At 42.7% G+C, this 25370-nt stretch overlaps 6 protein-coding genes across 12 annotated transcripts in view; all 6 read right to left on the minus strand.

Annotated features, from left to right (window-relative positions):
• The window catches only part of LOC122531925 (zinc finger protein 585B-like), a 4046-nt gene extending 2726 nt beyond the window's left edge, over nucleotides 1-1320 (minus strand). Inside the window, exons 1-2 of the mRNA XM_043660245.1 lie at nucleotides 1119-1320; nucleotides 159-971 (exon numbers count right to left, since the gene is read on the minus strand). Of these exons, the coding sequence (XP_043516180.1) occupies nucleotides 159-971; nucleotides 1119-1165 (860 nt within the window). The 5' untranslated portion in view covers nucleotides 1166-1320. The remainder of the gene's footprint in view (nucleotides 1-158; nucleotides 972-1118) is intronic.
• Nucleotides 1321-2071: 751 nt separating this feature from the next.
• LOC122531940 (zinc finger protein 484-like) lies at nucleotides 2072-4845 on the minus strand. The gene is made up of 2 exons (XM_043660275.1): nucleotides 4436-4845; nucleotides 2072-3158 (listed from the first exon to the last, which is right to left on the minus strand). Exons 1-2 carry the CDS (start codon nucleotides 4843-4845, stop codon nucleotides 2072-2074), a joined length of 1497 nt encoding a protein of 498 aa, XP_043516210.1.
• A 2070-nt stretch (nucleotides 4846-6915) lies between these two features.
• The window catches only part of LOC122531922 (zinc finger protein 460-like), a 52877-nt gene continuing 34422 nt past the window's right edge, over nucleotides 6916-25370 (minus strand). For 2 of the 5 annotated variants that reach the window (XM_043660236.1, XM_043660238.1), the window contains exons 5-6: nucleotides 18115-18369; nucleotides 15395-18038 (exon numbers count right to left, since the gene is read on the minus strand). In XM_043660236.1, the coding sequence (XP_043516171.1) occupies nucleotides 16193-18038; nucleotides 18115-18369 (2101 nt within the window). In that variant the 3' untranslated portion in view covers nucleotides 15395-16192. Of the gene's footprint in view, nucleotides 9496-15394; nucleotides 18039-18114; nucleotides 18370-25370 lie in introns of those variants that run through there. The other 3 variants (XM_043660242.1, XM_043660240.1, XM_043660237.1) reach the window with 3 other exon arrangements.
• Nucleotides 10409-11697, minus strand: LOC122531934 (zinc finger protein 525-like). The gene is made up of 2 exons (XM_043660265.1): nucleotides 11570-11697; nucleotides 10409-11497 (listed from the first exon to the last, which is right to left on the minus strand). Exon 2 carries the CDS (start codon nucleotides 11416-11418, stop codon nucleotides 10489-10491), a length of 930 nt encoding a protein of 309 aa, XP_043516200.1. The 5' UTR covers nucleotides 11419-11497; nucleotides 11570-11697; the 3' UTR covers nucleotides 10409-10488.
• LOC122531929 (zinc finger protein 782-like) lies at nucleotides 12439-15305 on the minus strand. The gene is made up of 2 exons (XM_043660257.1): nucleotides 15175-15305; nucleotides 12439-14926 (listed from the first exon to the last, which is right to left on the minus strand). Exon 2 carries the CDS (start codon nucleotides 14875-14877, stop codon nucleotides 13609-13611), a length of 1269 nt encoding a protein of 422 aa, XP_043516192.1. The 5' UTR covers nucleotides 14878-14926; nucleotides 15175-15305; the 3' UTR covers nucleotides 12439-13608.
• On the minus strand, nucleotides 18569-24972 carry LOC122531930 (zinc finger protein OZF-like). 3 transcript variants are annotated; one of them, XM_043660260.1, is made up of 3 exons: nucleotides 24734-24972; nucleotides 23737-23811; nucleotides 21692-23042 (listed from the first exon to the last, which is right to left on the minus strand). In XM_043660260.1, exons 1-3 carry the CDS (start codon nucleotides 24754-24756, stop codon nucleotides 22025-22027), a joined length of 1116 nt encoding a protein of 371 aa, XP_043516195.1. In that variant the 5' UTR covers nucleotides 24757-24972; the 3' UTR covers nucleotides 21692-22024. The 3 variants fall into 3 exon arrangements, with proteins under 3 accessions (XP_043516194.1, XP_043516195.1, XP_043516196.1); XM_043660259.1 differs by lacking the exons at nucleotides 21692-23042; nucleotides 23737-23811 and adding an exon at nucleotides 18569-20516; XM_043660261.1 differs by lacking the exon at nucleotides 23737-23811.

A 25370-nucleotide genomic window follows, 5' to 3' on the forward strand; every position in this document is an offset into this window, starting at 1 on the left:
AAAAAAAAAAAAAGAAAAATGAATCGTCTCATTCGCAATCGCGAGTCTCGAGCTGCGCCGCTCTCTCGTGAATCTTTCGATGCTTCTTGAGGAAACTGCCGGAAACGAATCCCCTGCCGCAGTCCACGCATTGATACGGCCTCTCGCCGGAATGGTACCTAAGATGCAGAGTCAATGACGTTCTCTGCGTGAACCTTCGTCCGCACTGCGAACAACCGTACGGTTTCTCCCCGGTGTGCACACGCCGATGAACGCTGAGGTTCTCCACGCTGGCGAACTGTTTGTCGCATAAATCGCACTTGACGATCTTCTCGTTTGCGTGGCCCCGTCTGTGCACCATCAGCCGCCGCTTCGACGATAAAACCGCTCCGCACAGATCGCACAGGTGTCTCGCACTTTCGTTCGACAGTCCGTGCCGTTGTTTCAAGTGTCTCTCGAGAAACGATTTCCGCTGGAAACCTTCCAGGCAGATCGTGCACGCGTGCCTGTGCCTCTGCCCGTCGTTTCTCACTTCCGGTGGCAGAACGCCAGCGTGCTGCGTCCTCAGGTGATTAGTCAGGTTCTTCTTGTAAGGATAGGACTTGTTGCAATGATCGCACCGATAGAGCTGCTTTCTCGTGTGGGTGTTCACGTGCTCCAGGTATTCGGTTCTGAGGACGAAGCCCTTGCCGCAGCGTTCGCATCTGAACGAGTAGTCCTTGGTGTGCCGTCGACGGTGGCTCTCGAGATTCGACTTCTGGTTCGATCTGTAGTCGCACAAGTCGCAGGCGAATCTCTTCGAGCCGGTGTGAATCAGCTTGTGCCGCGCTATGTTCATGGGACTTCGGAACGTCTTGCCGCATTCGTCGCAGCTGAACGCTCTGTCGATGCCGTGCAGATTCTTCAGGTGTTCAACCAGCTTCCTCGTGTGGCAGAAACAGGCGCCGCACTTCACGCACTCGTGAACCGCTCGGGAGGTTATTCTTCGCGGCCTGAAACAGAAGCACCGATGAAACACAAGTGACAATTGGAACGATCGTTATCGTGCTATTTTTATACTCGCATTACAAAGACGATGAGTTTCAGTTTCGGCGGCGATCTTTTCTTTGTTCTCGGTTAAGTTCAAACTATATACCTACCGATACTCGACGGTGTACGAGAGAAACTTCGCACGTTTTTTTTTCATCTTTATTTCGGGGAAAGTGAAATTGCCTGTGGCAGCTGTTGAATTTTTCTAGAATATTGCCGCCGTAAATTTATTTCAAATTACTTTTTAGTTACAAGCGATAATAATATTGTTTCAACGCGCAGTTGTAACTGATCGATTGCGAAACGTAGATATAAATACAATATTTTTAACTTCTTGCTGAACGTTTACGTGTCATTATTCTCACATTACGTATGTAAATCAATTTTTTGTACGAACCTTGATAAATGCAAATTACTCGTTATGACATTTCTTTCCTCGAGACACGTAAGAGATTGTAATTGCAGCAGTCTAATAATCATTTTCTTCTAAAGTGAAACGTTCGAGTGCTCGGAACGTGAAAAGCAATTCAACTTTCACCAGGTGAGGATTAGAAAAGAAAAAGAAACGCGTATTTTTTCATTTCTTATTACTGTTTAATCGTCATATAAATAACAAGAGGGCGTACAAATGTAATAAAAATCAAGTTGCACGAATCACTATCACTAGACCGCGGATATTTATCCATTTCTTCGCGACATTTAAGATGTGAAGAATATCTACAGAGTGCACGTAGTATACACAGAAACATGTGACATACATATATATATATATATATATATATATATATATATATATATATATATATATATATATATATATAAAACTAGAACAATCAATAGTAAACAATATTTAATAAAACAAAGTATAAAATACAAAATTACACAAACATCCACAGTCTAATACCACCTGATGGCCACGCGATCGAAAAATCGAAAATTACACCAACAACGAGAAACAACGTAAACAAACACTATGTATGTATATATTACATTCGTAAGCACCAAACGGACAGAAATCACCTAACCCACGAATTTCCCATCAAATGCACTTACTCGGTTTCGCTCAGTTCTCCTTCTTGTCGACGGCGGGATCGTTCAGTCCCTGAGTGAAATCGGCGATGATCTTCCTGATGGAGATGACGGGAAGCGGCGGTAGAGGGCCGGGATGCCGCTTCCTGTGACAAATTAGTCCCGGCTTCTGGGCGAACTTCTGCCCGCAGATATCACAGGTGTACGGTCTCTGGCCGGTGTGTATCAGGATGTGTTGCTCCTGGGCGGTCCTTCTCGGGAACTTTTTGCCGCAAACGGGGCATGAGAACGGCCTGATGCCTTCGTGGATCCTCAAATGGAGGTCCAAGTCTCTCTTCTGGCCGAATGTCTTGCCGCAGGTCGGGCAAACCACCTTCTCCTTCCTCTTGTGCCAGAGCAAGTGCTGCTCGAGGTTGGTCTGCGTCGTCATGCAACGTTTGCAGAGGCTGCACTCGTACGCGGGCTTGTAGTGCCTGTATTTCATGTGCGCCTTCAACGATGGCACGCTCTTGCAGGCGTGGCCGCAAACGGTGCAGATGATCGGCGGCGCGTTGCTGTGCATCTGCTTCGCGTGCTGCACCATGTCGTTCTTGATCTTGAACTGCTTGCCGCACACCGCGCACGAGTAGTCGAAGCTGCTCGTGTGCTTCCGGATGAAATGGTCCTTCAACGTCCATCTGTTGTTGCTCTTGTACTCGCAGATCGTGCACGGGTACAACACCGGGCCGTGGACCCGCTCCGAATGCTCCTTCAAGTCTTTTCGCAGCCTGAACGTTTGGCTGCAGCTTTTGCACCGGTGTCTGTGCTGCTTCATGTGCGACGCCAGAAACGACTTTCTGTCGAACTGCTTCCCGCAAAAGTCACACTCCAATGCAAGTTCCGTCTGTCTCGTCTTTCTCGGGTGAATCTTCTCTTCTCTCCTCTGAGACTTCGAGACGGACTCGACGGGCCTGATCGTTTTTAGGCATCGAGGCATCGTCGCAGCGCGGATCTTCAGGTTCGTTCTTCTCGCTCGTCTTCGGTCTGTCTTCGCCAGGGTGTACGAGTTCTCTATTTTGATGGTGCACGGTTCCTCGAGAGGATTCGCGTCGCTGCCATTGAGCGGATCCAACGCCGGCGAACTAAAACAGATTGAAGTGAGGTTTTGGTTAGGTCTTGGTATCTGAACGGCGGTGTTGACAGTGCTTCGGTATGGAGAGGCTTACTTACTTGAAGTATAGTTTCTCTAGCAGACGAACGTTTCACGAATATTTCAGTTAGAAATTTTTTTTTCTTTTTTTTTTGCGTGCGAGAAGAGATGTTTGTGTAAAGCAACAAGGAATGTTTTAAGATACGTGTCTAGTTTAATCTCTCGTCTCTCGCTCTCATTGAAAATTCGTCAGCTTTTTCTTTCTGTTGTACATCGTTCGAAGATAATAAATACTCGTCACAATGGAAATTTCTTCATACTTACTTCCCTTTTTTTTTTTTAATAATTTTCTCAATGACGAAGTATCTGTCTTTGCTCTTATCAAATACCTTTAACACCATGATACGTACAATTTACAAGTTTTATTAAAAAGTTTGGAGTACAGTTAAAAAATACAAGTAACATCGTCCATCGGTGGACGTTTTCAAAAGTTAAAAATTTATGCTTCGATAACGAAACACAATATAGAAACAACGGTGTATCGTTAGAAATCTTAAAATGTATAAAAATTCAAGTATTCGCTCGCGTAGGAACGTGGCTTATTCAAAATTGATAGTTGTAATATAAAAATTTACAAGTGTGCTACTTAACGGTGAAAAATTCCTGTAGAAACTACAGTCGACACCTAGAGTCAAGCACACGAGTCTCTGTACACAAGTGCAACGAAATTCATTCGATAACGTTCAACAATCAAGGACGCGAAATGTATAAAAAGGCTGAAGCACGCTGTTTCAATTCCTTTCAAAATCCTTTGAAACAACGAACAAATTGCACATTCGACGTATTCTTCGTATAATTCATTCAGCATCTCACTGATTCATCAAGGACCAACAGATCGTTCAGATAATTTTGTCAAATCCAGATTCTAGATCCATAATTTCATGAAAGTTGAAAATATCGAGACACATTTCTAGCGATAAACTTATATACACTTTCAAATAAAAAAGAAAAAAAAACAATCATTTTACGTTTTTGATTTACAATATTTGCTTTCGATGTTTTTGACTTACAATTTTCGCTTCTGATAATAATTCATAATAATTTGCTCTTGATACGTATACAATACGTATACAATTATACGTATACAATTATACGTTTACAACGATACATTGTTTGGCCCTAGATGATTCAACGTGTCCATTCACAGCCTTCTTCAGCATCACGCACGAGCTTCATTCAATTTTAATGATCGTGTTCTTCATAGCGTACTCCTTGGTGAACTCGGTGACGATGTTCTTGATGGAAACGACAGGCAACGGCGGCAGCGGTCCAGGATGACGCTTCCTATGGCAAATCAGGCCAGGTTTCTGTGCGAAAGCCTGACCGCAAATGTCGCAAACGTACGGCCTTTTTCCCGTGTGTATGAGAACGTGCTGCTCCTGGGCAGTCTGCCTCCTGAACGACTTGCCGCAAACGGGACAGGGGAACGGCTTGACACCCGTGTGCACTCGCATGTGAGAGTCCAGATCCCGGCCACGGAACCTCTTGCCGCAGGTAGGGCACAGCACCTTCTCCCTTGTCTCGTGCCAGGTCAAATGTTGCTCGAGATTCTCCTGAGTGGTCATCCCTCTCCGACAGATCCGGCACACGAACTCTGGCTTGTAGTGCCTGTACTTCATGTGAGCCTTCAGCGCGTGAAGATTCTTGCTGAAATGGCCGCAAACGTCGCACACAATTGGCGGCGCGTCGCTGTGATTCTGCTTCACGTGATGGTTGAGCGCTTTCTTGATCTTGAACTGTTTGCCGCACGTGTCGCAGGCGAAGTTGTAGCTGGTCGTGTGAAGACGAATGTAGTGGTTCTTCAGCGTGCCTTTGTTGTTGCTCTTGTACTCGCAAACGCTGCAGTCGTACACCTGACGCCGATGGATCTTCTCGACGTGGGAGGCCAGGTATCGGCGAAGCCTGAACGTCTTCGGACAGTCGGGACACTTGTGCCTGTGTTTCTTCAAATGCTCGGCCAAGTTGCTCTTCCTCAGGAACTTTCGTTGACAGTGGTCGCACTCCAGCTGACCGGCTACGCTCTTCTTTCTCGGCGACTGTTGGTCACGATTGTTTCGGAACGATTCCGCTTCTGTTTCCTCTTTGATGATCGGCACGATCTGGAAGTTCTCTTTGCCGATCCAGCTCTCGTACTCCTCGGGGAGATCCAGCTGCAACTCTTCGACCTTCAGCTCGCTGAGAGGGTCCAAGAGTCTAAAACAGAGAATCAAGGGGATCGTGTTATCGTTGGCTTGGACAGAGAGACGGGGAGATCTTAACAGGTAAAGTTGAATCAGAAGTGATGCCAAGAGCTTATCGTTAGAAATTCTAAGAGACTTGAGAAACACGCACGTTCGTAAGAAGATGCATATTCTTTGGAAAATAATATATCATAATGATCTTCGATCGCGTGGCACGTAGTGGTCGCCCGAGCCTAAATTTCCTGCGAAAATCTTAGGAGATAATTCTAGTGTGTCTGTCATACCTTCTCGCTCTTCTAAACGATCCGTAACGGAGTCGCAGCCTGCAAACGTACAAAAAACAATCGATTATTTCGGAGACGTATCGCTTAATACATCAAATATACTTATCTTGCGTGTCCATACTCTCTCCTCTTTTCTCTCATTCGAAAATATTATACGCCGGAAACGCGTATGTAAATTGTTACGTAGAAAAACAACTTCATTTCGTCTTCCTTCCTTTCGTCGCGCGTTTCTTCGATCGACGTTGTTGCGAGGATGGTTGTTGAAGAGATCAGGCTCGATAAAAATATTTATTTCAAACTCAAAGCAATACACAGCGTGTTACTTTATGTATTAGAACATTAGATATTGATTTTTAGAAAAATAGCCATCGTAGGCGTGCTTTCTGCCGCGCGAGCATCCTTTCTCTCGCCGAATTTACACTTATTGCTAGCAACGTGGGTGACAACGTGGGTGAAGGAGACAAGGAGGCAACGTTACGTTTCGTTTACATACCATACCGAGTGAAATTGGGAAGGAGGAGAAAGAGGGAGGGAAAGGGTTACGTTATGTTACAGTTACACTCTTAAGAGGACTAGCTCTCGCAAGTAGAATAAATGTCATCGAGACAATATCACAACGTGTACGTACGTATCAACGATCTCGTGCGAAATACAACGAACGAATTATACATTCATGATAACGCGAGTAGAACAACACGAAGACGACGTCTACCGAGAGACTGATGGCGATATCTTCGTATCTCGATATCAACGATACAAACAAGAAATTTATCAACGACATATGGAATAAGCTCATCTTTTTATTCGACCGATCGATCACATCTTTCACCGAAACAAAGAAAATTCGGTTCATTCGGTGTTGTTGTAGCTTGCTTACGTGGTAGTTAGCTTCCCTTTAATCTTATTCAACGGCGAGAACATTTAACACCGTGATATTCAAATATTCAAGTATACGTTATATTTAATATAATACATACATATATATATATATAAGTATACGTTATATTTAATATAATACATACATATATATATATATAAGTATACGTTATATTTAATATAATACATATATATATATATATATATATATATATATATATATATATATATATATATATATATATATATAAGTATACGTTATATTTAATATAATACATATATATATATATGTATAAGTATACGTTATATATATATATATATATATATACGCGATATTTTTTTTCTTTTCTTACAGCCAGCAAAGGAAACATTTCATTGTTGTTGTTACATATATGTATACACGTATATACAGTATCTATAAATTGCACCTCAACGAATGGAACCAAAAATTTGTTGCAACAAACTAGAGCAAATTGAATTGAAGCACAGATGGCTCTGGACTCAGCTGTATCCTCGAGGTCGAAAGGAAATTGAAAAAGAAAAATACTTCCCCCCCCCCCTTTTTTTTTCTTCGTGTAAATCTTCAATTTACAAGGTTGTTGTTATTATATTTATACATTCTTACATCTCTATGCTTACATCTAAAAATAATTATCATTCGCTCTAGTGTCTTTAATCTTTCAATCTCGATGGTATACAAAGTATTCCGGAATTTTCTAGTTCGCGCGTTGTAATTGTTTCGGTTCGATTGAACAGCCAGGGTGAGACAATGTTGCTCTTACTCGCTGCTAAAGCATAGACCCGTATCGCAAACAACGTGATTCTAACGAACGATCGATCTCGTGTCGCGGAAAAATTGTTTCGTCAACAGTGCTAATCATTTACAACGTTGAGATCATTCAACGAAATTTTTATCTGAAAAGTAGAAAGTGTTTCTATCGGAGAGAACACGTGTCAATTATTATTATTTCAAAAAATTAAAGAAAGAGGCGAATGCGAAATTTATACGTTACGAGTAATATAACATTAGCTAGCGCAACTCTTAATTATCCTATCTCCAATCTATGCTTCAGCGACGAGCAGGAACAAAAGCATCGTCGCAATTCCAGCGACCGATCGACGAAATTTCTCTGTTTGAAACGTTGTCGTTTGAAAAAATCGAAAATTTTACTTGTCTCGTTGTTTGCATGCAGACGTGGAAATTTAGTAATCGCGATCAAGGAAACATTCGCCCTCGATTAAGTATCAAAGTGTCGGTGGAGATCGAAAGATCGACGAGAACAACTTGGAACAATCCTACGCTTCCTCCTCGAGCCTCTCCTCGCTTTCACGCGCGTTTATCTCCTGCACGTAACCTTCGGTGAACTCCTTGACGATATCGGCGATCGGCATGACGGGCAACGGAGGATGAAGGCCAGGATGAGTCTTCCTGTGACAAATCAGTCCAGGCTTCTGCGTGAACGCTTTGCCGCAAATATCGCAAATGAACGGCCTCTTGCCCGTGTGGATGAGCAAGTGTTGACGCAGCTGGGACCTCCTGGCGAACTGTTTGTTGCAGATCAGGCAGGAATGTGGCTTGCAACCCGTGTGCACCGCCATGTGCCTCTTGAACGAATCCTTCTTCGTGAACGTCTTGCCGCACTCGGCGCACACGATCTTCTCCCGTTTCTCGTGCTGCGACACCAGATGCTGGTCGAGGTTCTCCTGCGTGACCATGCGTCGTTTGCATATGTGACACTCGTACTTTGGCTTGAAATGCGCCCACTTCTGGTGGACGTAAAGGGAGCCGCTGTTCTGGCACAGTTTCCCGCACACGTTGCATTTGATCGGCTTCTCCTTGTGATGGAATCGCACGTGGTTCGTCAGATCGCCCTTCACCTTGAACTTCTTCGAGCAGAACTTGCACTGGTGCTCGTACCGATCGGTGTGCTTTCGTATGAAGTGCGACTGCAACGAGTGTTTCGACCTGCACACGAAACCGCAGGCATCGCATGGGAACAGCATGTTGTTCGGTCGTTTCTTCGACCAGGTTTCGTGCTTCCTCTCCAAGTGAGCCGCGAACAGACTCTTCTTCAGCGTCCTGTAGTCGCAGACCGCGCAGATGTACGCGCCGTCCTCCTGTATGCACACCTTCTTCTTGTGCGTCCATGCCACGTGCTTCCTGAACGAAATCGCCGAGCTGAACATCTCCGAGCAGAGCTTGCACTTCAACGCACCGCCGGCGCTCTTCAAAATGCTCTTCCTGCCGCGTTTCGTCGGCGACGTGTGATTGTTCACGGACTCTAGGATTTCCTCCTCCAGATACTCCACGTCTATCTGATCCTGATTGTCCTCCATTTGATCAATTTGATCCATCTGTTCAATCTGATCCATCTGCTCCATCTGCTCCATCTGATCTATCTGATCGATTTGATCCACCTGTTCCTGATCGTTGTACACCTCCTCTTGCTCGTCCTCCTGCTGATACTCCACCATCTCTTTCCCCTCTTCCATGTCGCTGGACATCAGTTTCTCGATAGTTACCATGCTACCTTGAACCCTGACTTGGTAAATGTCGCCAGACGACCCTGACTTGCCCGCCTCCTCTTCGTCCATCGTCCCGTTTAAGATTATAGGTTTCGTATCATCGTCGTCTTTCTGCTCCGCGTTCCTGTTCAGAGGATCCTCGTACAGTTTCTCGTCGGACGAATCGTACTGCAACTCGTCCTCGTTGTACATGCATTCGATCTTCACCAGTTGCTTCTCGTCCTCTTGGCCGGCCTCGTCGATCAGCTCCGACATATCTTCGTCCGGCAACGGCGTGTCGTCTTCAGGTACAAACGCATAGTACGGCTTCCCGTCGAACTCCAGGATCTGCCATTTTTTCATCACGACCGACTCCTTGTCGTAGATAAAGATACCGCGCGAGTTGAGGTCCTCGAACTCGTACCTGAAACATCATCGATCAGCGGCGTTATTAACGGGTCGTTTCCAATCCCCCTACGGTTCGTTTGTTCGTCTGCAAACTTTCAAAGAGGGTTACGTTCGTTCTTTTATTTCGTTCAGTTATTGGCACTGTGCGCCAAAGTTCTTTTTTTTTTTTCCTTTTTCTTCGCTCGAAGCGGATTAAATGGCTCGTTAGGTTGCAAGTTCTGGGTTAGGGTTGTTCGCAAAGAAAAGAAAAAAAAAAAAAAAAAAAAAAAAAAGGGAACGAAAGAGAGATAATAATACCAAGGTCGAAAGGGGTTATTATTATTGCAGTTTAGCTTAGATGCTACTTGGAGATTATTGGCGAAGAATGCTTGAAAGTGAGGAAAGAGTGAGAACAGAGTGAAGCAGAGCATGAGAGTGGTAATCGTGAATCGATACGCGTCGTCGGTCGGGGGGGGAAAGTTTATGCTTTATTTCGAGTGCGTTCGGGAAATTTTACAGAACATTACACAATGGAAGACCTTGAGCATTTTACGTAGAACGAATCGACAGGATCGATTCTATTAGTCGAAATATAAATTTTCATAAAAATCCGCACGATTGTATTCCACAGTCGAGAATCCTTCTCTTTTCTCTGATACAATCGATGTTAGATTCTTTTAAGAAACATTGATAAACTTTGTCGGTAAAAAACATTCGTAGAACAGTCGTATATAAATCTCGTTCAGACACAACATTTGTCGACCACATCAACATCAATCTTTGACAAGTTTCTTCAAAGTCAACGCGATTCTCAACAAGAGAAAAATAAAAACTAATATGCAGCCTCCTGGTCTTTGCTTCTTCGTCGATTTCTTCAAGCTGCAGTCGACGCGATTGTCGACGAAAACGAGAAAAAAGAAAAAGAAAAAGAGCAAAAAAAAAAAAAAAAAAAAATGAAAAACATCTTTATTCCATCTGACACACAGTCCTCCTCGTTTCTTCTCCGGCAAAGAGAAGACGAAGGAAATCTTCACTTCTTCATGAACTCCTTCAGTATGTGATCGATGTGCATGACAGGAAGAGGAGGCAGCGTTCCAGAGTGAATCTTCCTGTGGCATATCAAGCCAGCTTTTTGAGCGAACGATTTCCCGCACACGTCGCACACGTAAATCCTCTCTCCGGTGTGCAGCAGCAAATGCTGGCTCAAACTACTGTGAGTGGTGAACGCTCTGGCGCAGACGGAACACCTGTACGGTTTGTCGCCAGTGTGTATCCTCATGTGCTTCCTGAAGTCGTGGTTCTCGAAGAACGTCTTCCCACATTCCTCGCAGACGGACTTCTCCTTCTTCTCGTGCTGAGTCAACACGTGTTGGTCCAGGTTTTCCTTGGTCACCAGTCTCCTCCGGCACACCGGGCACTCGTACTTCGCCTTGTAATGAGCGTGTTTCTGATGAGTGTACAAGCTGTGGCTGTTCCTGCACGTTTTCCCGCAAACGTCGCACATCACGGGCGGTTCCCTGTGATTCAGTCTCGTGTGCGTGGTCAGGTCGCCCTTGATCTTGAACTCCTTGCCGCACTGCTCGCACGAGTACTCGTAACGTTGCGTGTGCTTTCGCACGAAGTGAGAACGCAACGTCTCCTTCCGAGAACAGACGAGGCCGCAGACGATGCACGTGAACTTTCTCTTACTGGTGAACTCACTCTTGCCCGAGTCCCCGTGGTTTTCAGCCAGGTGAGCGATCATCGTCGATCTCTTGTTGCAACGAAAGTCGCAGATCGTGCAGGACAAAGCTTCCTGCTTCTGAGACGCTAGCTCCACGAAAGAGCTGTCTCTCGACGATACGTTTCTTCTCCTCTGATTCTCGTGGGCGAGTCTGTGCCTTTTCAACAAGTATTTCTTTTTGAATTGTTTCTGACAGATGTCACACGCTAGCGGGACATTGTCGCTAGAGTCGTCCATCTTGGATCGCTCGGTTTCTTCGGTGGATGTAGGTGGTTTCGTAAGTTGACAGTTGGAGCTCGTCTGGGACGATCTGTTCCTAAAACAGGAGAATTGTTAAGGTTTATTACGGTTCTGACAAGGGCGGTACTTACTGTCAATGATTACTTACAGTCGAGGTTAATAGTTCACGACGAGTTTTGGCGTGAAAATAGAGAGACTAGCACTAGCAAGTTATTATTCTATTCTTTTAGGGATAATGGCGACGGTTCGTGTTTTTATTCGATGCAAAATGGTACACGCAGTAGATTATAAACGGCTGACAATGTTCGTGGAATATAATTGCACTTTGTATTCTTGAAACGTCGATTGGAACTTGAATAAAATAAGTTACAGAAAATTTCTAGATGATTCACCAGTCGACGTGAAACGATCCTTCCAATTCTTGTATCAACAAAATGAAGCGTTGTTCAAGAAATTTCCGTGATTACAGTTGAAACGCTTGTTGTTCGAGATGTTTCAATGCTGTTATGCAATGTATTTTTAACTATATTATTGATGGTGTAATCAAGTGGCAAAAATCCATAATAGAGGCAATCGTTTCTCTTTATGGCACTTCAAGGATGCACAATTATTGATTAATTGTTAGAGATGAGCCTACCGCTTCCCGAAATAGTTGTACTGAATTCCCTGAAACATAAAATCGTAGATACGATTAAATTTAAAATTAGCACATTGGTCAAGGCATTGGGTACCTTGAAATTTATTTATATAAATACCATAAGTTACGTTGGTCAATGTTAAATGATTTTTTTTTTTTTTTTATACTTATCTGCATGTAACTTCACATTTTCTAACTTTGTTAACTTGAATGCACGTCCATTTTTGCATTTACGTGCAGATGAAATCGCTCACTGTTCACTGCTCACGAGAGGTAATTCCAGTTCAAAGGAAGAAAATTAAATACGTTTTCCACGTTCAAGTCGATCGAGTAAAATAAAAATTATATTAATTGTATCGCACAAATGAGTACACCTTCGATCGTATTGAAAATCATGTTGTTTTATTTTAAATAATGACGGACAATTATGAAGAACCTTGGACGATAGTCAAGAAAAATATATATCTCTGCCACGAGATTGTGCCCAAAATAAATTCTTATAATCTCATTCTGTATATAATATATTTCGCAACATGTCTGTTCCCTCGATTGATTCGCTTCGCACAATTTCATATCAAACTGATTCGTACAAAATTATAGTTTCCTCTTTGCCTAATTCTACGTATGAGGCTGAACGAGAACATGAGCAAGTAAAATCCTTGGTAAATCTCAGTGTTGACGTACATGCTCAATCGTAAACATTAAATAGTTGAGTTTAAAGGATGAAAAAATTTAAGCTTCTCCTCTCGTCATTTTCTTATACAAAATTATAGATAGAACTCTGCAATTAACGATGTGCGGATAATAAACCCAGGAAGACAAACGCTCTCTTTCTGGTGACTTTGCAATCGATTCAACAGCTTCATTTTAATTGAACCTAGATAATATAAAATCTTTCGGTGCGAAGGACACGAAAACCTTTTCTTAATCCAGATATGTGTATCGTTCTCTCAGGAAGATGAATACAAAGCAATACGATTTCTAGCACCTGTTCAATTATTCTTCCTTACAGGTTTGTAGAACCTAACCGACATTATGTGTAATACGAAAATTTAATTCTGTTAATTCTGTAGTCATTGAATTCTTAATATTTCTCAACTCTGCCTAACACTTTGAGGCAAATTTGAATGTCAATTGATAGAAAGAAAGTTTTAATGTTTCAGGAAAATTCAATCAACACAGAATTAATGAACTCATTCGATCTCAAGTCGTCAGTTATCTCCAAGGATAAGTTTGTCTGTAAAGATTCGATATAATTTTTAAATTTTAATGCCACAAAATTGAAGAAATGAATTGCAGTATCAACATATCAAGAATACAAAATGATACGAATAATAACCAATCAATTTGTTAATGTCAGTAAATTATTATGCAACTTTAAGAACCACTCAGAAAATAAAACTTCTTTGACGAAGATACGGCGATCTCGGCTCAGAGAGAATCAAACGTTCGAAGATATCTGGATTAAGATTAAATTTTCACATTCAACGACGTCGCTTCGTCCCTTCGTTAAAACGTGCACGGCGCACGCGTCTGGTTCCGCGTCACCATCATTCTTTCTTCATAAAATCGCTGAGGATATGTTCTATGTGCACGACGGGCAACGGTGGATGAACGCCGGGATGCGATTTCCGGTGGCAGATCAGGCCAGGCTTCTGCGTGAACGTCTTGCCGCAAATATCACAGATATACGGTCGTTTGCCCGTGTGGATAAGCAAATGTTGCCTGTACGCGGTGCGACGTGCGAAAGCCTTGCCGCATATGTGACAGTCGTACGGCCTGTCGCCGGTGTGGGTCATCATGTGCTGTTTCAGCCGATGGTTCTCCGTGAACGATTTCCCGCACTCCTCGCAGACGAAGCTCTCCCGTCTCTCGTGCTGCAGCAAAATGTGCTGGTCGAGATTCTCCTGGGTGACCATGCGCCTCTTGCAGATCTCGCACTCGTACTTTGGCTTGAAATGCGCCCACTTTTGATGTACGTACAGCGAGTTGCTGTTGGAGCAAGTTTTCCCGCACACGTCGCACACGATCGGCCCCTCCTTGTGCTTGAATCGCACGTGCAGCCTCATGTCACCCTTCACCTTGAACTTCTTGCCGCAATACTCGCAGTCGTACTTGTACTCCGACGCGTGTTTCCGCTCCAGGTGTTCCTTCAGTCGGCGCCTGTTCTGGCACTTGAACTCGCACACGTCGCACGAATACTCCTCGGGCTCCGCAGCCGCTGCTGCCGCATACCTGTAGCTGCTCCTTCGTCTGCTCATACGTTTGCTCGAGTGTTTCCTGCTGATGTGCGAGTGAAGCGTCGACTTGTTCGTGCTCTCGTAGTTGCAAAAGTTGCAGGAGTACGTCAGACTCTCGGCGTCCTTCGCCTCCTCGTCCTCCTCCTCGGTCTTGTGCTCCAGAGCGACGTGCATCTTGAAAGCGACCAAACTGCGGCATATCTTGAAGCAAACCTTGCACTTGTAACGTTGAGCTTGCTCGTGGACCGCGTTCCGGTGCCGTTTCAACATCTGCATCACCGGGAAGCAGATGTTGCACTCCTCGCAGGCGTACACTTTCGCGTCGTCGTACACGTCGTGGTCCTCGTTCGCCGACGCGACGTCGTCGTCGACCTCTTCCTTCTTCACCTTGACGGAACAGAGATCATCGCTTGTCTCGCCGTCGCCCGGGATCATAAATATCTCTTCCGCGTCGTCGTCAGCCGCTGATTTCCCGATCGCTTTCTCGCGGAGGTCCGCGACGAGCTTCGGCGTTTGATTCGCTGGAAGGAAGGCATAGTAGAGGCAACCCTCAATGTCCACTATTTGCCACGGTTGCATGGGAATCGATTCCTTGCCGTATATAAAACATCCGTCCCGGCTTAGCAACCTGAAAAGTACAGAACAAGTCAGTTAGGCACTTTGACGAACGAGTTGCTGAATTATTTCGTCGACAACTCGTGATCATTCGCTTGCTGTTTTTTTCTTTCTTTCTTTCTTTCTTTCTTTTTTTTTGTCGTTTGTATGTATCGCGAGATACACGAAAGAATCTCGACACACACACACATGCGCGAGATAATGGCTAGAATCGTCGTCATTGCGATTATACATAATTGTAAATTATACTTGTCCACGTACGTGAGTCTAAGGTATAGGTTTCCACAGACGAGAGAAGAAGAGTCAGGTGTCGGGCTTACAATTGCAGACAAATTGTCCAATTGCTGTGTAAATATCGATAGTTAGTCAAACGAAAGTGGAGAAGAACTTCAATGAGATTGATCGATAGACATTTTTTTTTTCCTTAAACGAAGCTGTAATGAAGATTTGACATCGTTGCTGGATACAACACCCTTGAGAGTTTCGATTCAATGCTGAATATATTACAGTAAAAAAGAAAATCTTGTAGCACGTGTTTTACAAATATTCAAGGCATGTACACTCGAAGTGTTACAAACAAATTGTCCAGTAATATTAACATGTATCAACGAAAGTAAAGTAATATTCTTTATAAATAATTTAACGTTAAATTGATTGGAACTCCGATGAGAATTCAAACAATCGTTTGATTATAATAATGTAGAAATTCTTTTTCTAGAAACATGTTCAATTTCTGTCGCGTATTATGATAATGTTAATAACTGCAAAAATAACGTAGGTGATATGTTATCGCATACACGTAATAGTTAGAAGTAACATGTAATGTTCCCTCACATTGTTTCTCTTCTTGTAGTCCATGTTTTTATCACAATCCACATTCAATTTATTTTCATAGTTTTACGAAAAAGGAATCTTTTATGCGAGGAAGAATGGTACAAGTGGCGAGATCTTTAATTTGAGAGAAATGTTAGTGATGTTAATGTGTGTTAAAATTTTATTTTAAACTTCAATAGAATGTAAAAATTTGTACCATTTTTCCAGACGAATACTATATATCTATATCTATATCTATATATATATATATATATAGAAAAAAAATGCACTTTGTGAAAAATAAAATAAAATATCAACAGGATTAATCTTCTTATGCTGTAACAACATAAATCATAAAATTATGATCGTTAATTGCACGAGACTGTTCACTGTACAACTGTTCTCGATTCAGACTCCGCACTGAAACACAGTCGTCCATCTCGAATCGTTTATACAGTCAACGAACTCAGTTGTTCATCACATCGTTCAATATATGGTCGATCAACACTCTTGGAAGCGGGGGATGCGATCCAGGATGAGATTTCCTATGACTGATCAATCCAGGCTTCTGCGTGAACGCCTTGCCGCAGATGTCGCAAACGTAAGGCCTCATGCCGGTGTGAATCAATAGGTGTTGCTTCAACGCTGTTTTACGCGCGAACGACTTGTTGCATATTGTGCACGTGTACGGTTTGTCGCCGGTGTGAATCCTCATGTGCACCTTTAACCTACTGTTCCTGGAGAACGTCTTGCCGCATTCCTCGCAGACCACGTTCTCTCTCTTCTCGTGCTGCCTGATCATGTGCTCGTTCAGATTCTCCTGAGTCACCATCCTCCTCTTGCACACTTGACACTCGTATTTGGCCTTGTAATGCGCGAACTTCTGGTGCACGTACAAAGAGTTGCTGTTCAAGCACGTCTTGCCGCAAACGTCGCAGATAACCGGCTGCTCCTTGTGGCTGAAGCGTATGTGATTCGTTAGATCGCCTTTCACCTTGAACTTCTTGCCGCAAGTCTCGCAGGAGAATTTAAAATCGTCCGTGTGCTTCCTGGCCACGTGCACCTTCAGCTCGTACTTGTTCTTGTTCTTGTAGTCGCACTGGCTGCAGTAGAACAACTGCGGCTGGCCGTCAGACGCGCAAGACTTTGGTACCTTGTGTTTCCGCTTTATGTGCGAGTACAGCGATGATTTCTTGTTGGTTTTGAACGTGCACTCGTTGCACGAGTACACCTCGCTGACGTCCACGATCCTGTGTTGCCGCTTGTGCGAGTACAGAGTGCTTTTCTTCGAGCATCTGAAGTCGCACAGGTCGCACTGTTCCTCGTTACCGGGTTTCTTGCTCTGTTTCTTGCTCGCGCGAGTACTCATCGAAGGCCCGCTCTTGCACTCGAGCACGGACGGTGTGCCCGGAACGACCAAACCCGAGTCTTTGTCTTGCTCCTCCGAGGAAGCTTCCTTCGATGCCTCTTCCCTTTCTGAAGGCACGTCGCTGCACTTTGTCGCCCTGCACTTCTTCGTCGAGATCTTTTCCTCGTTGGCAAACTGCCGATGGTTCCTCGCCACGTGAGAAGCCAGAGTGCTGCTTCTCCTGCACGCGAAGCTGCAGCTGTTGCACGCAAAGTGAGTCGTCTTTCTGCCTCTGTGCTCCGCCATGTGCTTCGTCAGATTGGACTGGCTGCCGCAGTTTCTGTTACAAATCAGGCACGAGCTCTCCGAATCTTCCTTCGCCGCCGACGACTTGTGCTTCCTTCGAACGTGAACGGTCAACGTTGACTTCCTACTGCAACTGAACTCGCAGGACGTGCAATCGTACTTTCTCTTCTGCGTCGGTTTCTGCGACTGTACCTGCTTCATCTGTCTCCCTCTTGAAGAAGAAAGGAGTAGAAGAAGCCCGGAGGAGTTCAGTCGTTTTCTACAAAGCCACGAGTTCAAATTGTGTGACATTTTGTGCCTGTTTAACATGCTCTCCACCGGGAATTTCATGCCGCATTTGTCGCACGCGTGAAAGTCGATGGTCATTTCGCACAGGTGAACCACAGTGTCGACGACGTACGCGCTCGCGTTACTCTGCTGCTCCTCGTTCTCCATTTTCACGCACATTTTCACGGACTTTCCACTTCCCTCGGAATTTTCCCTCGAGGATCCCGGCGTTTTCTTCTTGTCGTCCGACGACGCAACGGGCACCAACGAATAGTGCAGTTTACCATCGGGATCGACGTGCTGCCACAACTGCATCGGCACGGAGTCTTTGCCGACGATGAATCGGCCGGAAGGATCCGGGATGAGGATCTTGTTGCCGCGAGATCGTTGCCTAAAACACAATTGAAGAGAAAAAGGAATGATTACTTTGAAATAAAGACAGGTGGACCACAGTGTCGGCGACGTACGCGTTCGCGTTACTCTGCTGCTCCTCGTTCTCCAGTTTCACGCACGTCACGGAGATTCCACTTCCCGCGGAATTTTCTCTCGAGGATCCCGGCGTTTTCTTGTCGTCCAACGACGCAGCGGGCACCAACGAATAGTGCAGTTTACCATCGGGATCGGCGTGCTGCAACAACTGCATCGGCATGGAGTCTTTGCCGACGATGAATCGGCCGGAAGGATCCGTGGTGACGATTTTGTTGCTGCCACGAGATCGTTGCCTAAAACACAATTGAAGAGAAACAGGAATGATTACTTTGAAAGAAAGACTTCTGTCCACTGTTCTCGTATACGAACGTTACTTACTGCTGATCTAAGTCGTCTTTACGGATTTTTTATTTTTTTTTTTTTTTGTTTGAATAGAAATTACGATACGGGTTGGGAGTGGCTTTTTTCTTTTTTATATATATATTTTTTTTAAATTTCTCACTACGATTGCCTTTATTGATATCTTCGTGTTAGATTGTTCGAATGCGCATTACGAGATTGTATAAAAATTAGAGAGACCGTTGGGAAAGAAACGCGAAACGTCAAACGTACGAAGGTGGGATAAATATAAAAATAATTACACGAGAATATTTGTAGGTTAAAGCAGGTGAGTAAATATTTTCGGAAACATCGGCAGCGTTCTTGAAAATATTTACTCGCGTCTTCGTTCTCTATGTATAAGCTGTTTTACAGTCTTCTACACGCTTAATATTAATTGTTTTTCATTTGTATCGTAAAACATTACGTTACTTTTTCTCTCGATTACAATCACACGATTACGATTCGATCTCGGATCGATTTACACTGTTTCTCCGTACAAATATAAATTAAAATGGCACAAGGTATTTTCATCAGGAAAACACGCACTGTCGAAGCATTCGGAGGTAAGTACGAAAGTCTAAACAAATGTGTTTATCAAAGTCATTATGAATATTATCAATGGACTGCCGATGTTTATGCAAATTCATGTTTCTATAGTTTTGCATTTTTCTTTTCTCCCTGTCGAACGTACACATTGAATATCACGCACAGTTTTGCACAGTGAACTTTTGTAGCTTCAGTGCTTGAATCCTTACATACTCGCCACGAGTAAGTAACGAGGATAGAAACTTCGATTGACTCTCATCTCGTATAAATGCATAAAAAATCCGCAGTCAAGTCGTCACTTGTCAAACACACACGATAACATCGCAAAGAAATCTCTGTTTGGAATCTCGATCACACCGTCAGTTCGCTGACGCTCTTCCTGCCAAGTGGCACAGGTGGCGAGGACAAATGAGCGTCGGGATGTTTCCTCCTGTGCTCAATCATGTAAGTCCTCCTCTTGAAGGAATGTCCACAGAGGTCGCAGACGTGCGGCCTCTCCGCTGAATGCGTCAACAGATGCATGTTCTTCATGTGGGACGTACGAAAGTTCTTCTCGCAAACGTGACAGGCATAAGGTTTCACGCCCGTGTGCGTGGTCGTGTGAGTGGCCAGATACCTCTTCGAGGCGAACACCTTCCCGCACTCTGTGCACTCGTACGTTCGGCTGTGCTGTTGCATGTGGCTGTCCAGGTTCTCCTGCGTCAACAGCCGCTTGTTGCAAACGCCGCACTGGAACTTGTACTCGTTCAAATGCACCACCTTTCGGTGCTTGTACAGGGAGTAGCTGCTCGTGTAGAACTTGCCGCAGATATCGCACATGTGCTGCGAGCTGCCGTGAGTCCCGACGTGGAACTTCAGGTCCCACTCCATCTTGAAACGCTTGCCGCAGTGCTCGCAGGCGAACTTGTAGTCGTCGGTGTGCCGTCTGATGTAATGGGACTTGAGGTTGCTCTTCGCCTTCGTCCGGTAGCCGCATTTGTCGCAGCAGTGGAGCAAACTCGAGTCGACGTCCTGGTGGATCGAACGATGAGCCTTCAAGTCGCATTTGTACAAGAAGGTCTTGTCGCACGTGGAACATTTGAACGGCCGATGAAAGCTGTGCTTGCTGGCGATGTGACGGAGAATCTTTCTCTTTTGTTCGAACGTCGTCTGACAAATGTCGCAGGTATAACTACCGTCGTGCAGCTTCTTGTATAGATCTTCCTGTTCGTCGTTAGATTCTTGCCTGGTTTCGTTCGGGCAACTGGTGGCATTCGGTGACAATTTCTTGCTCGTAGAATTTTTCGACGAAGTCCTCTCTTCGTTGTTTACTGTTTTATGCTTGGAATTTACGCCTTTCGTCTCGTTGTTCCGACTGGAGTTGTTCAAAAGTCTGCCGCTTCTGCGTCTGTGGTTCTCCGAGGCTCGAAACGCAACTCGTCTTTGAAGAATGCTCGAAGATGCTTTTAATTCGCCTTTCGTTCGATTAGCAGCGGCGGCTTTGTTCTTCGGCGTTAAACGTTGCGTTGGTTTCCTAAAACACGAATAAAAAAAGTCAGTAAAAGTTGCTTCGTGCTCACTCTTGTTGGAGCATTTGTCTTTTTCTTCCTGCATTCTGATTAAAACTTGCATGAAAGTAGAAATGAATTGATTGTATGATACAATTTTTTAAAATACATTTTCTATTTTACAGTTGATAGAATATTTCTAGTATTTTACAGCTAGGTTTTCGTTAAGAGATAGGACGAGATATTTTCATATGACGTAAACGTTAGAGATGGATTCGAAACTAACTTTTAAACTCTCGAAACTTGAAGTGCTGGTTTTATTTTGCAAGAGAAATTTCTTGCTTCGAGAACTGAAATTACCTGTATTTATTACTTTTGTATATATTTTTACATAAACACAAAAATATCTGATTCAGATATTTTTGAGATTTAGATATTTTACACTGTCATTCCAGAATTACTGAAAAATGAAAATAAATTTCGAGAGTTTCGAATCACGAAATTTTCTCGAGTTTCGAAATTTCGAAATCCATCCCTAACATTATAAAATAAATTATAAGCTATCATATTAATAAATATAGTCGAATATTTATTACTTACAAGAGCTTAATCGGAAAACCTGAATTTTACTGAAGACTCTGAACAAAATGAATTTTATCGAAGATTTTAAATAACACAAACTGAATCTTGTATCCCGGCATTTAGAGAATATTCATTGAAATCTTAACATTTTATTAAAAAAAANAAAAAAAAAAAAAAAAAACAAGACAACAAAGACATTTTCTTCAACTTCAATATATATTTTTCATTCATCACATACTGGTGTAGATAATTGTTTTTGATATTTTTCCAAAGATATATTATTTTTCATCTAAATAATAATAAAGTCTAGCCATCTTCTTTCTCTGATTTTCATAAATATTCATACTTATTATTATCAAATTATAATACTTACTTTTTCTACCCTGTGTTTCACAAATTATCATAAAAATTCCTGTCTTCATGCATTGAAATTCATTTAACGACACTACAATATTTATAAGAAAAGAGAAACATACAATTTCAGAAATATTTATGTTTCTTACGTTACTTTATTTTGTACTTACAGTCTTCGTCAATGAAATATTTTCGCAAAAGAATATTTCAAACATTTTCCCCTCAACATTTGAAATAAATAAAATAAACATACATATGTCTCGTATATAAGCAAATGAATTTTATTAAAGTGATTTCATTATGCTATACTGTGCTGTGATTTAATTATTTCGCTCTTATGGACGAGATATCTCGTCTCGAATATATTGGCCGTGTAATGTCACTAAACAACTGAAATTTGGAATTGCACAAGCAGCACAAAGCAAGATATCTCGTCTCGGTGGTATTCCACTAACAACTGACATAGTTGTATCGTCCACGGTAGCGAAACAATTAAAAAGAATAATACCTGCGTTACAATATCAAAAAGGCAAAAATACAAAATTACAGGTAAAAGTAGAAAAGAAGAAGAAAAAAAAAAAAAGAAAAAAGAAAAGATTTACTCTTGATCGTTTTTGTGCGCTTCCTGATGCTTCAAGAATGAAGCTCTATACTTAAACACGGCTCCGCAAGTCTCGCAGTTAAAGCTGAGTAAATGTCGTTGCATGTGCCTGTCCAGTAAACTTTTGTTCTTGAATCGCCACTTGCACTTGGGACAATTATACACTTGGATCGACTCGGCCTTCTTCTGCGCTGTCGCATAGTCCACGTTCCGGCTCCTAATTCCTCTCCAACGCATACGATCGCAAGACTTCTTCCGCTTCTTGGCCAAGTACCAGTGCTTTCGAAGGAAGAACATGTTTCGATACGTCCTTCCGCAAATGTCGCAGCAACACGGCTCGATCAGGTGTTTCAGCTGATTGTGCCTCGTCAGATCGCTGTTCAACTTGAACACCCTCGAGCATATGTCGCATTTGAAATTGGCGTGCATCGAGTGCTTCCTGATCTGATGACGCTTCATACTTGGCATTCGCTTCGACCTGAAATCGCACTCCGAGCACTCGAACATCTTGTCGCTCTCCTCGTGTAGCTTCATGTGAAGGTTCAACGTCCTCTTCGTTTTCAAGAACTGATGGCACACCGAACACTCGACCCGTGTGTTACTGTGAGTCGCCAAATGTCTCTTCAATTCGTACTTCCTTCGAAATACCCTAGAACAGTAGTCGCAGCAGTTGGACGTCTTCTTGTTACCGGCGGACGATGCTGGAATGCTTCCGGAACCGGAACTGTTGGAACCCTGCTCGAACCACTGTGACAATTGCAGAGGCATTTCAACAGGCACGTCAGTACGTGATTGCGGAGTTTCGTCAGTCTGAGGTCTCTCTGGTTCGGCTGGTTCGATTAATTGTTCAGACGTCTCTTCCGGTATATCGTGTTCCTCCGACTTGATGACCATGCCCCCTCCGATGGATAACCTTCCGCCGGGTTTTTCTATTAATTCTTTGTGATCCACAGGTAGCAGGAAATATTTGTCAACGTTTTGCACCACGAGGTACGTTTGCTCGAGCGGATCGCGCCTAAAACCGAAAAAAAAGAACTTCGTTAGCTGGAGGAGAGGTTTTCGCGTGTATTTGTTCCGTACAGAATATACAAAGCTTTTTATGTTGCTGGTCACAAGTATTAAGACACCTGGAAAACTTTAGTAAATTTCATATTTATTCAGTACTCTGCACGGTGAGAAGAGATTGTTCGAAAAAATTATCGAATTAATTACAAAGTGAAGCAAAAAGTGTGTCCTAATACTCACAGTTGACAGTGCATATGTTATAAACCAAATGATTGATAGACCGTTATTCGTGACGATATTGTCGTGCAATCTGGTAAATATTGGTCGATTTGTTAAACTGACCAGACACTGCGAATAAATCTACATTTGGTTCGGATTGGATTTAGGTATCAATCATTAATCATTAATTATCGTGATCATTAATCACGTAATCTACAACAGTATCATCCTAGGTACGTGTGTCTGTTAAGATAGAAACGCACATGTTATTCTTCTCGCGAGGAATATTTTACATAGCCGTTGGAAAAAGTTGCGCATGTTACTGAAAAGAAACTTGCGTTAGAGAATTAATTAACAAACTAGCTGTAAATGAAAAGAGTCTTGCTATAAATAACTAACATTGGTTCAATTTTATTTCACATATGCGATAATATTAAATTCTATTTTTTATAATACATGAATATTAAATATAAAAAAATAATCACCTATATACGTTAAAAAAAAAAAATACAATGAAGAAGATTGCACGTTGTTGCGCATGAGTATTTCTTTTCGTTCCACTAAAAACAAAAAAGAACAAAAATGTCAGATTAATATGTTAGAAAGTGTTATTCTTGAGTGAAAAAATTATTTTCCTGTACAATTTTAATGATACAATCCGTGAGAACTATATATATATAATTATATATATATATATATAATTTGTTCCTTCCTTCAAATTTACAAGCGATATAAACTTCTTTCGTAAGAATATCGATATCTATATTACATTCTTTTCGTTACAATTATATTCATACACATATAAAAGATATTCTTCACGTAAATTGTCGATTTATAAATATCTGTGGAATTTTAGTACGACATTTAACTACCACGTTCGTCGATTTTTTCGCCTTTTCAAGGCTTCACACACGAGAGAGAAAATTTTCATACCGAAAAGCGACTTTCATTCCGTATATTACATCAAATATACATCTATGCTGTACAGAGTACTTACATCAGTGTGTTGAACGAATCGAAGGCAACGAATATGAAAATAAATTTCTATTTTCACAGATAGTGCATTTGTCATTTTCCCAGCGAAATGATTATTCTCGCAACGAAAGAAAGATACAAAAGATTTCGTTAAGTTTCACTTCGCTTCAATTGACACTTGAGATTTTTATCTTTCAAAAAAAAAAGAAAAAACTGCACAGGAATAAATTTAGATTCCAGTGACAAATTGCTGAAATGTTATTGTTTCAAACAATCAATACAAAATTTAAAACATTCATAGAAAAAAAACGAAAAAGAAAAACAATCCAAAATTCTCAAAGAGTTTCGAACGTTTCAATCTACAGCTCGCTACAATCTGGTCGAACATAAATTTACTACGTCCTCTTCAGAATCGAAATCTACATCCACATCAAGCTACCTGACAATGATAATAATATTTATCACATTCGATCAAACTTAGTTTTCGAAAAGTAGAGAAAGACTTACGTATCACGTAGCCCGGTGAACATAGTACAGCCATATCGATCGCTACTTGTACTTGTAATTCCAATCTTACACGAACTCAATGACTTAACGGTGCACTGAACTACCTCACAGAAATCTTCGGTAGATATTTTCACAATTCGTTCGAGCAGTCGATGCCCTCGATCACATACTTCCTCAAAGTTGTTCTAACGTTTACATAGAAAAGAGAAATATACAAAAAGCATCCCCCATTGCGCGTGATCCCGTTCGCGTCAGAGTTACTTGCCGCTCTTGTTCACGATTATTTTGTCCTGCACACCGTGCAACAGGTTGGTTATTTTGATCGGCGGTGGTGGCGGATGGACACCGGGATGCTTCCTGCGATGCAGCATCATCGGCGACCTCTGCGTGAAACTCTGGCCGCAAATGTCGCAGACGTATGGCCTCTCGCCGACGTGCGTCAACAGGTGAATCTTCTGAGAGCTGAGGCAACCGAACGTTTTCCCGCAGATCGCGCACAGGTAAGACTTCTCGCCGGAGTGAGTCCTCAGGTGTTTGGTCAGGCCGTATTTCGTTTTAAACTCCATGCCACACTGCTCGCAAACGTACTTGATCTTGTGCAGTTCCATGTGATTGTCCAAGTTCTTCTGCGTCTTGA

The sequence above is a fragment of the Frieseomelitta varia genome, unplaced genomic scaffold (genome assembly GCF_011392965.1).
Source record: "Frieseomelitta varia isolate USP_RPSP 00005682 unplaced genomic scaffold, Fvar_1.2 scaffold_428, whole genome shotgun sequence".
NCBI lineage: Eukaryota > Metazoa > Arthropoda > Insecta > Hymenoptera > Apidae > Frieseomelitta > Frieseomelitta varia.

Coding starts and splice junctions, on each gene's coding strand:
- LOC122531940 (XM_043660275.1), bottom strand. CDS start 4,845: ATGAAGTACAGGCACTACAAGCCAGAGTTCGTGTGCCGGATCTGTCGG. Junction 3,159..4,435: donor GTCACCGAGTTCACCAAGGA/GTACGCTATGAA, acceptor AATCTGTTTTAG/TTCGCCGGCGTTGGATCCGC.
- LOC122531934 (XM_043660265.1), bottom strand. CDS start 11,418: ATGGACGACTCTAGCGACAATGTCCCGCTAGCGTGTGACATCTGTCAG.
- LOC122531929 (XM_043660257.1), bottom strand. CDS start 14,877: ATGCAACCGTGGCAAATAGTGGACATTGAGGGTTGCCTCTACTATGCC.
- LOC122531930 (XM_043660259.1), bottom strand. CDS start 24,756: ATGTTCACCGGGCTACGTGATAC. Junction 20,517..24,733: donor TTCACCGGGCTACGTGATAC/GTAAGTCTTTCT, acceptor TTCGTGTTTTAG/GAAACCAACGCAACGTTTAA.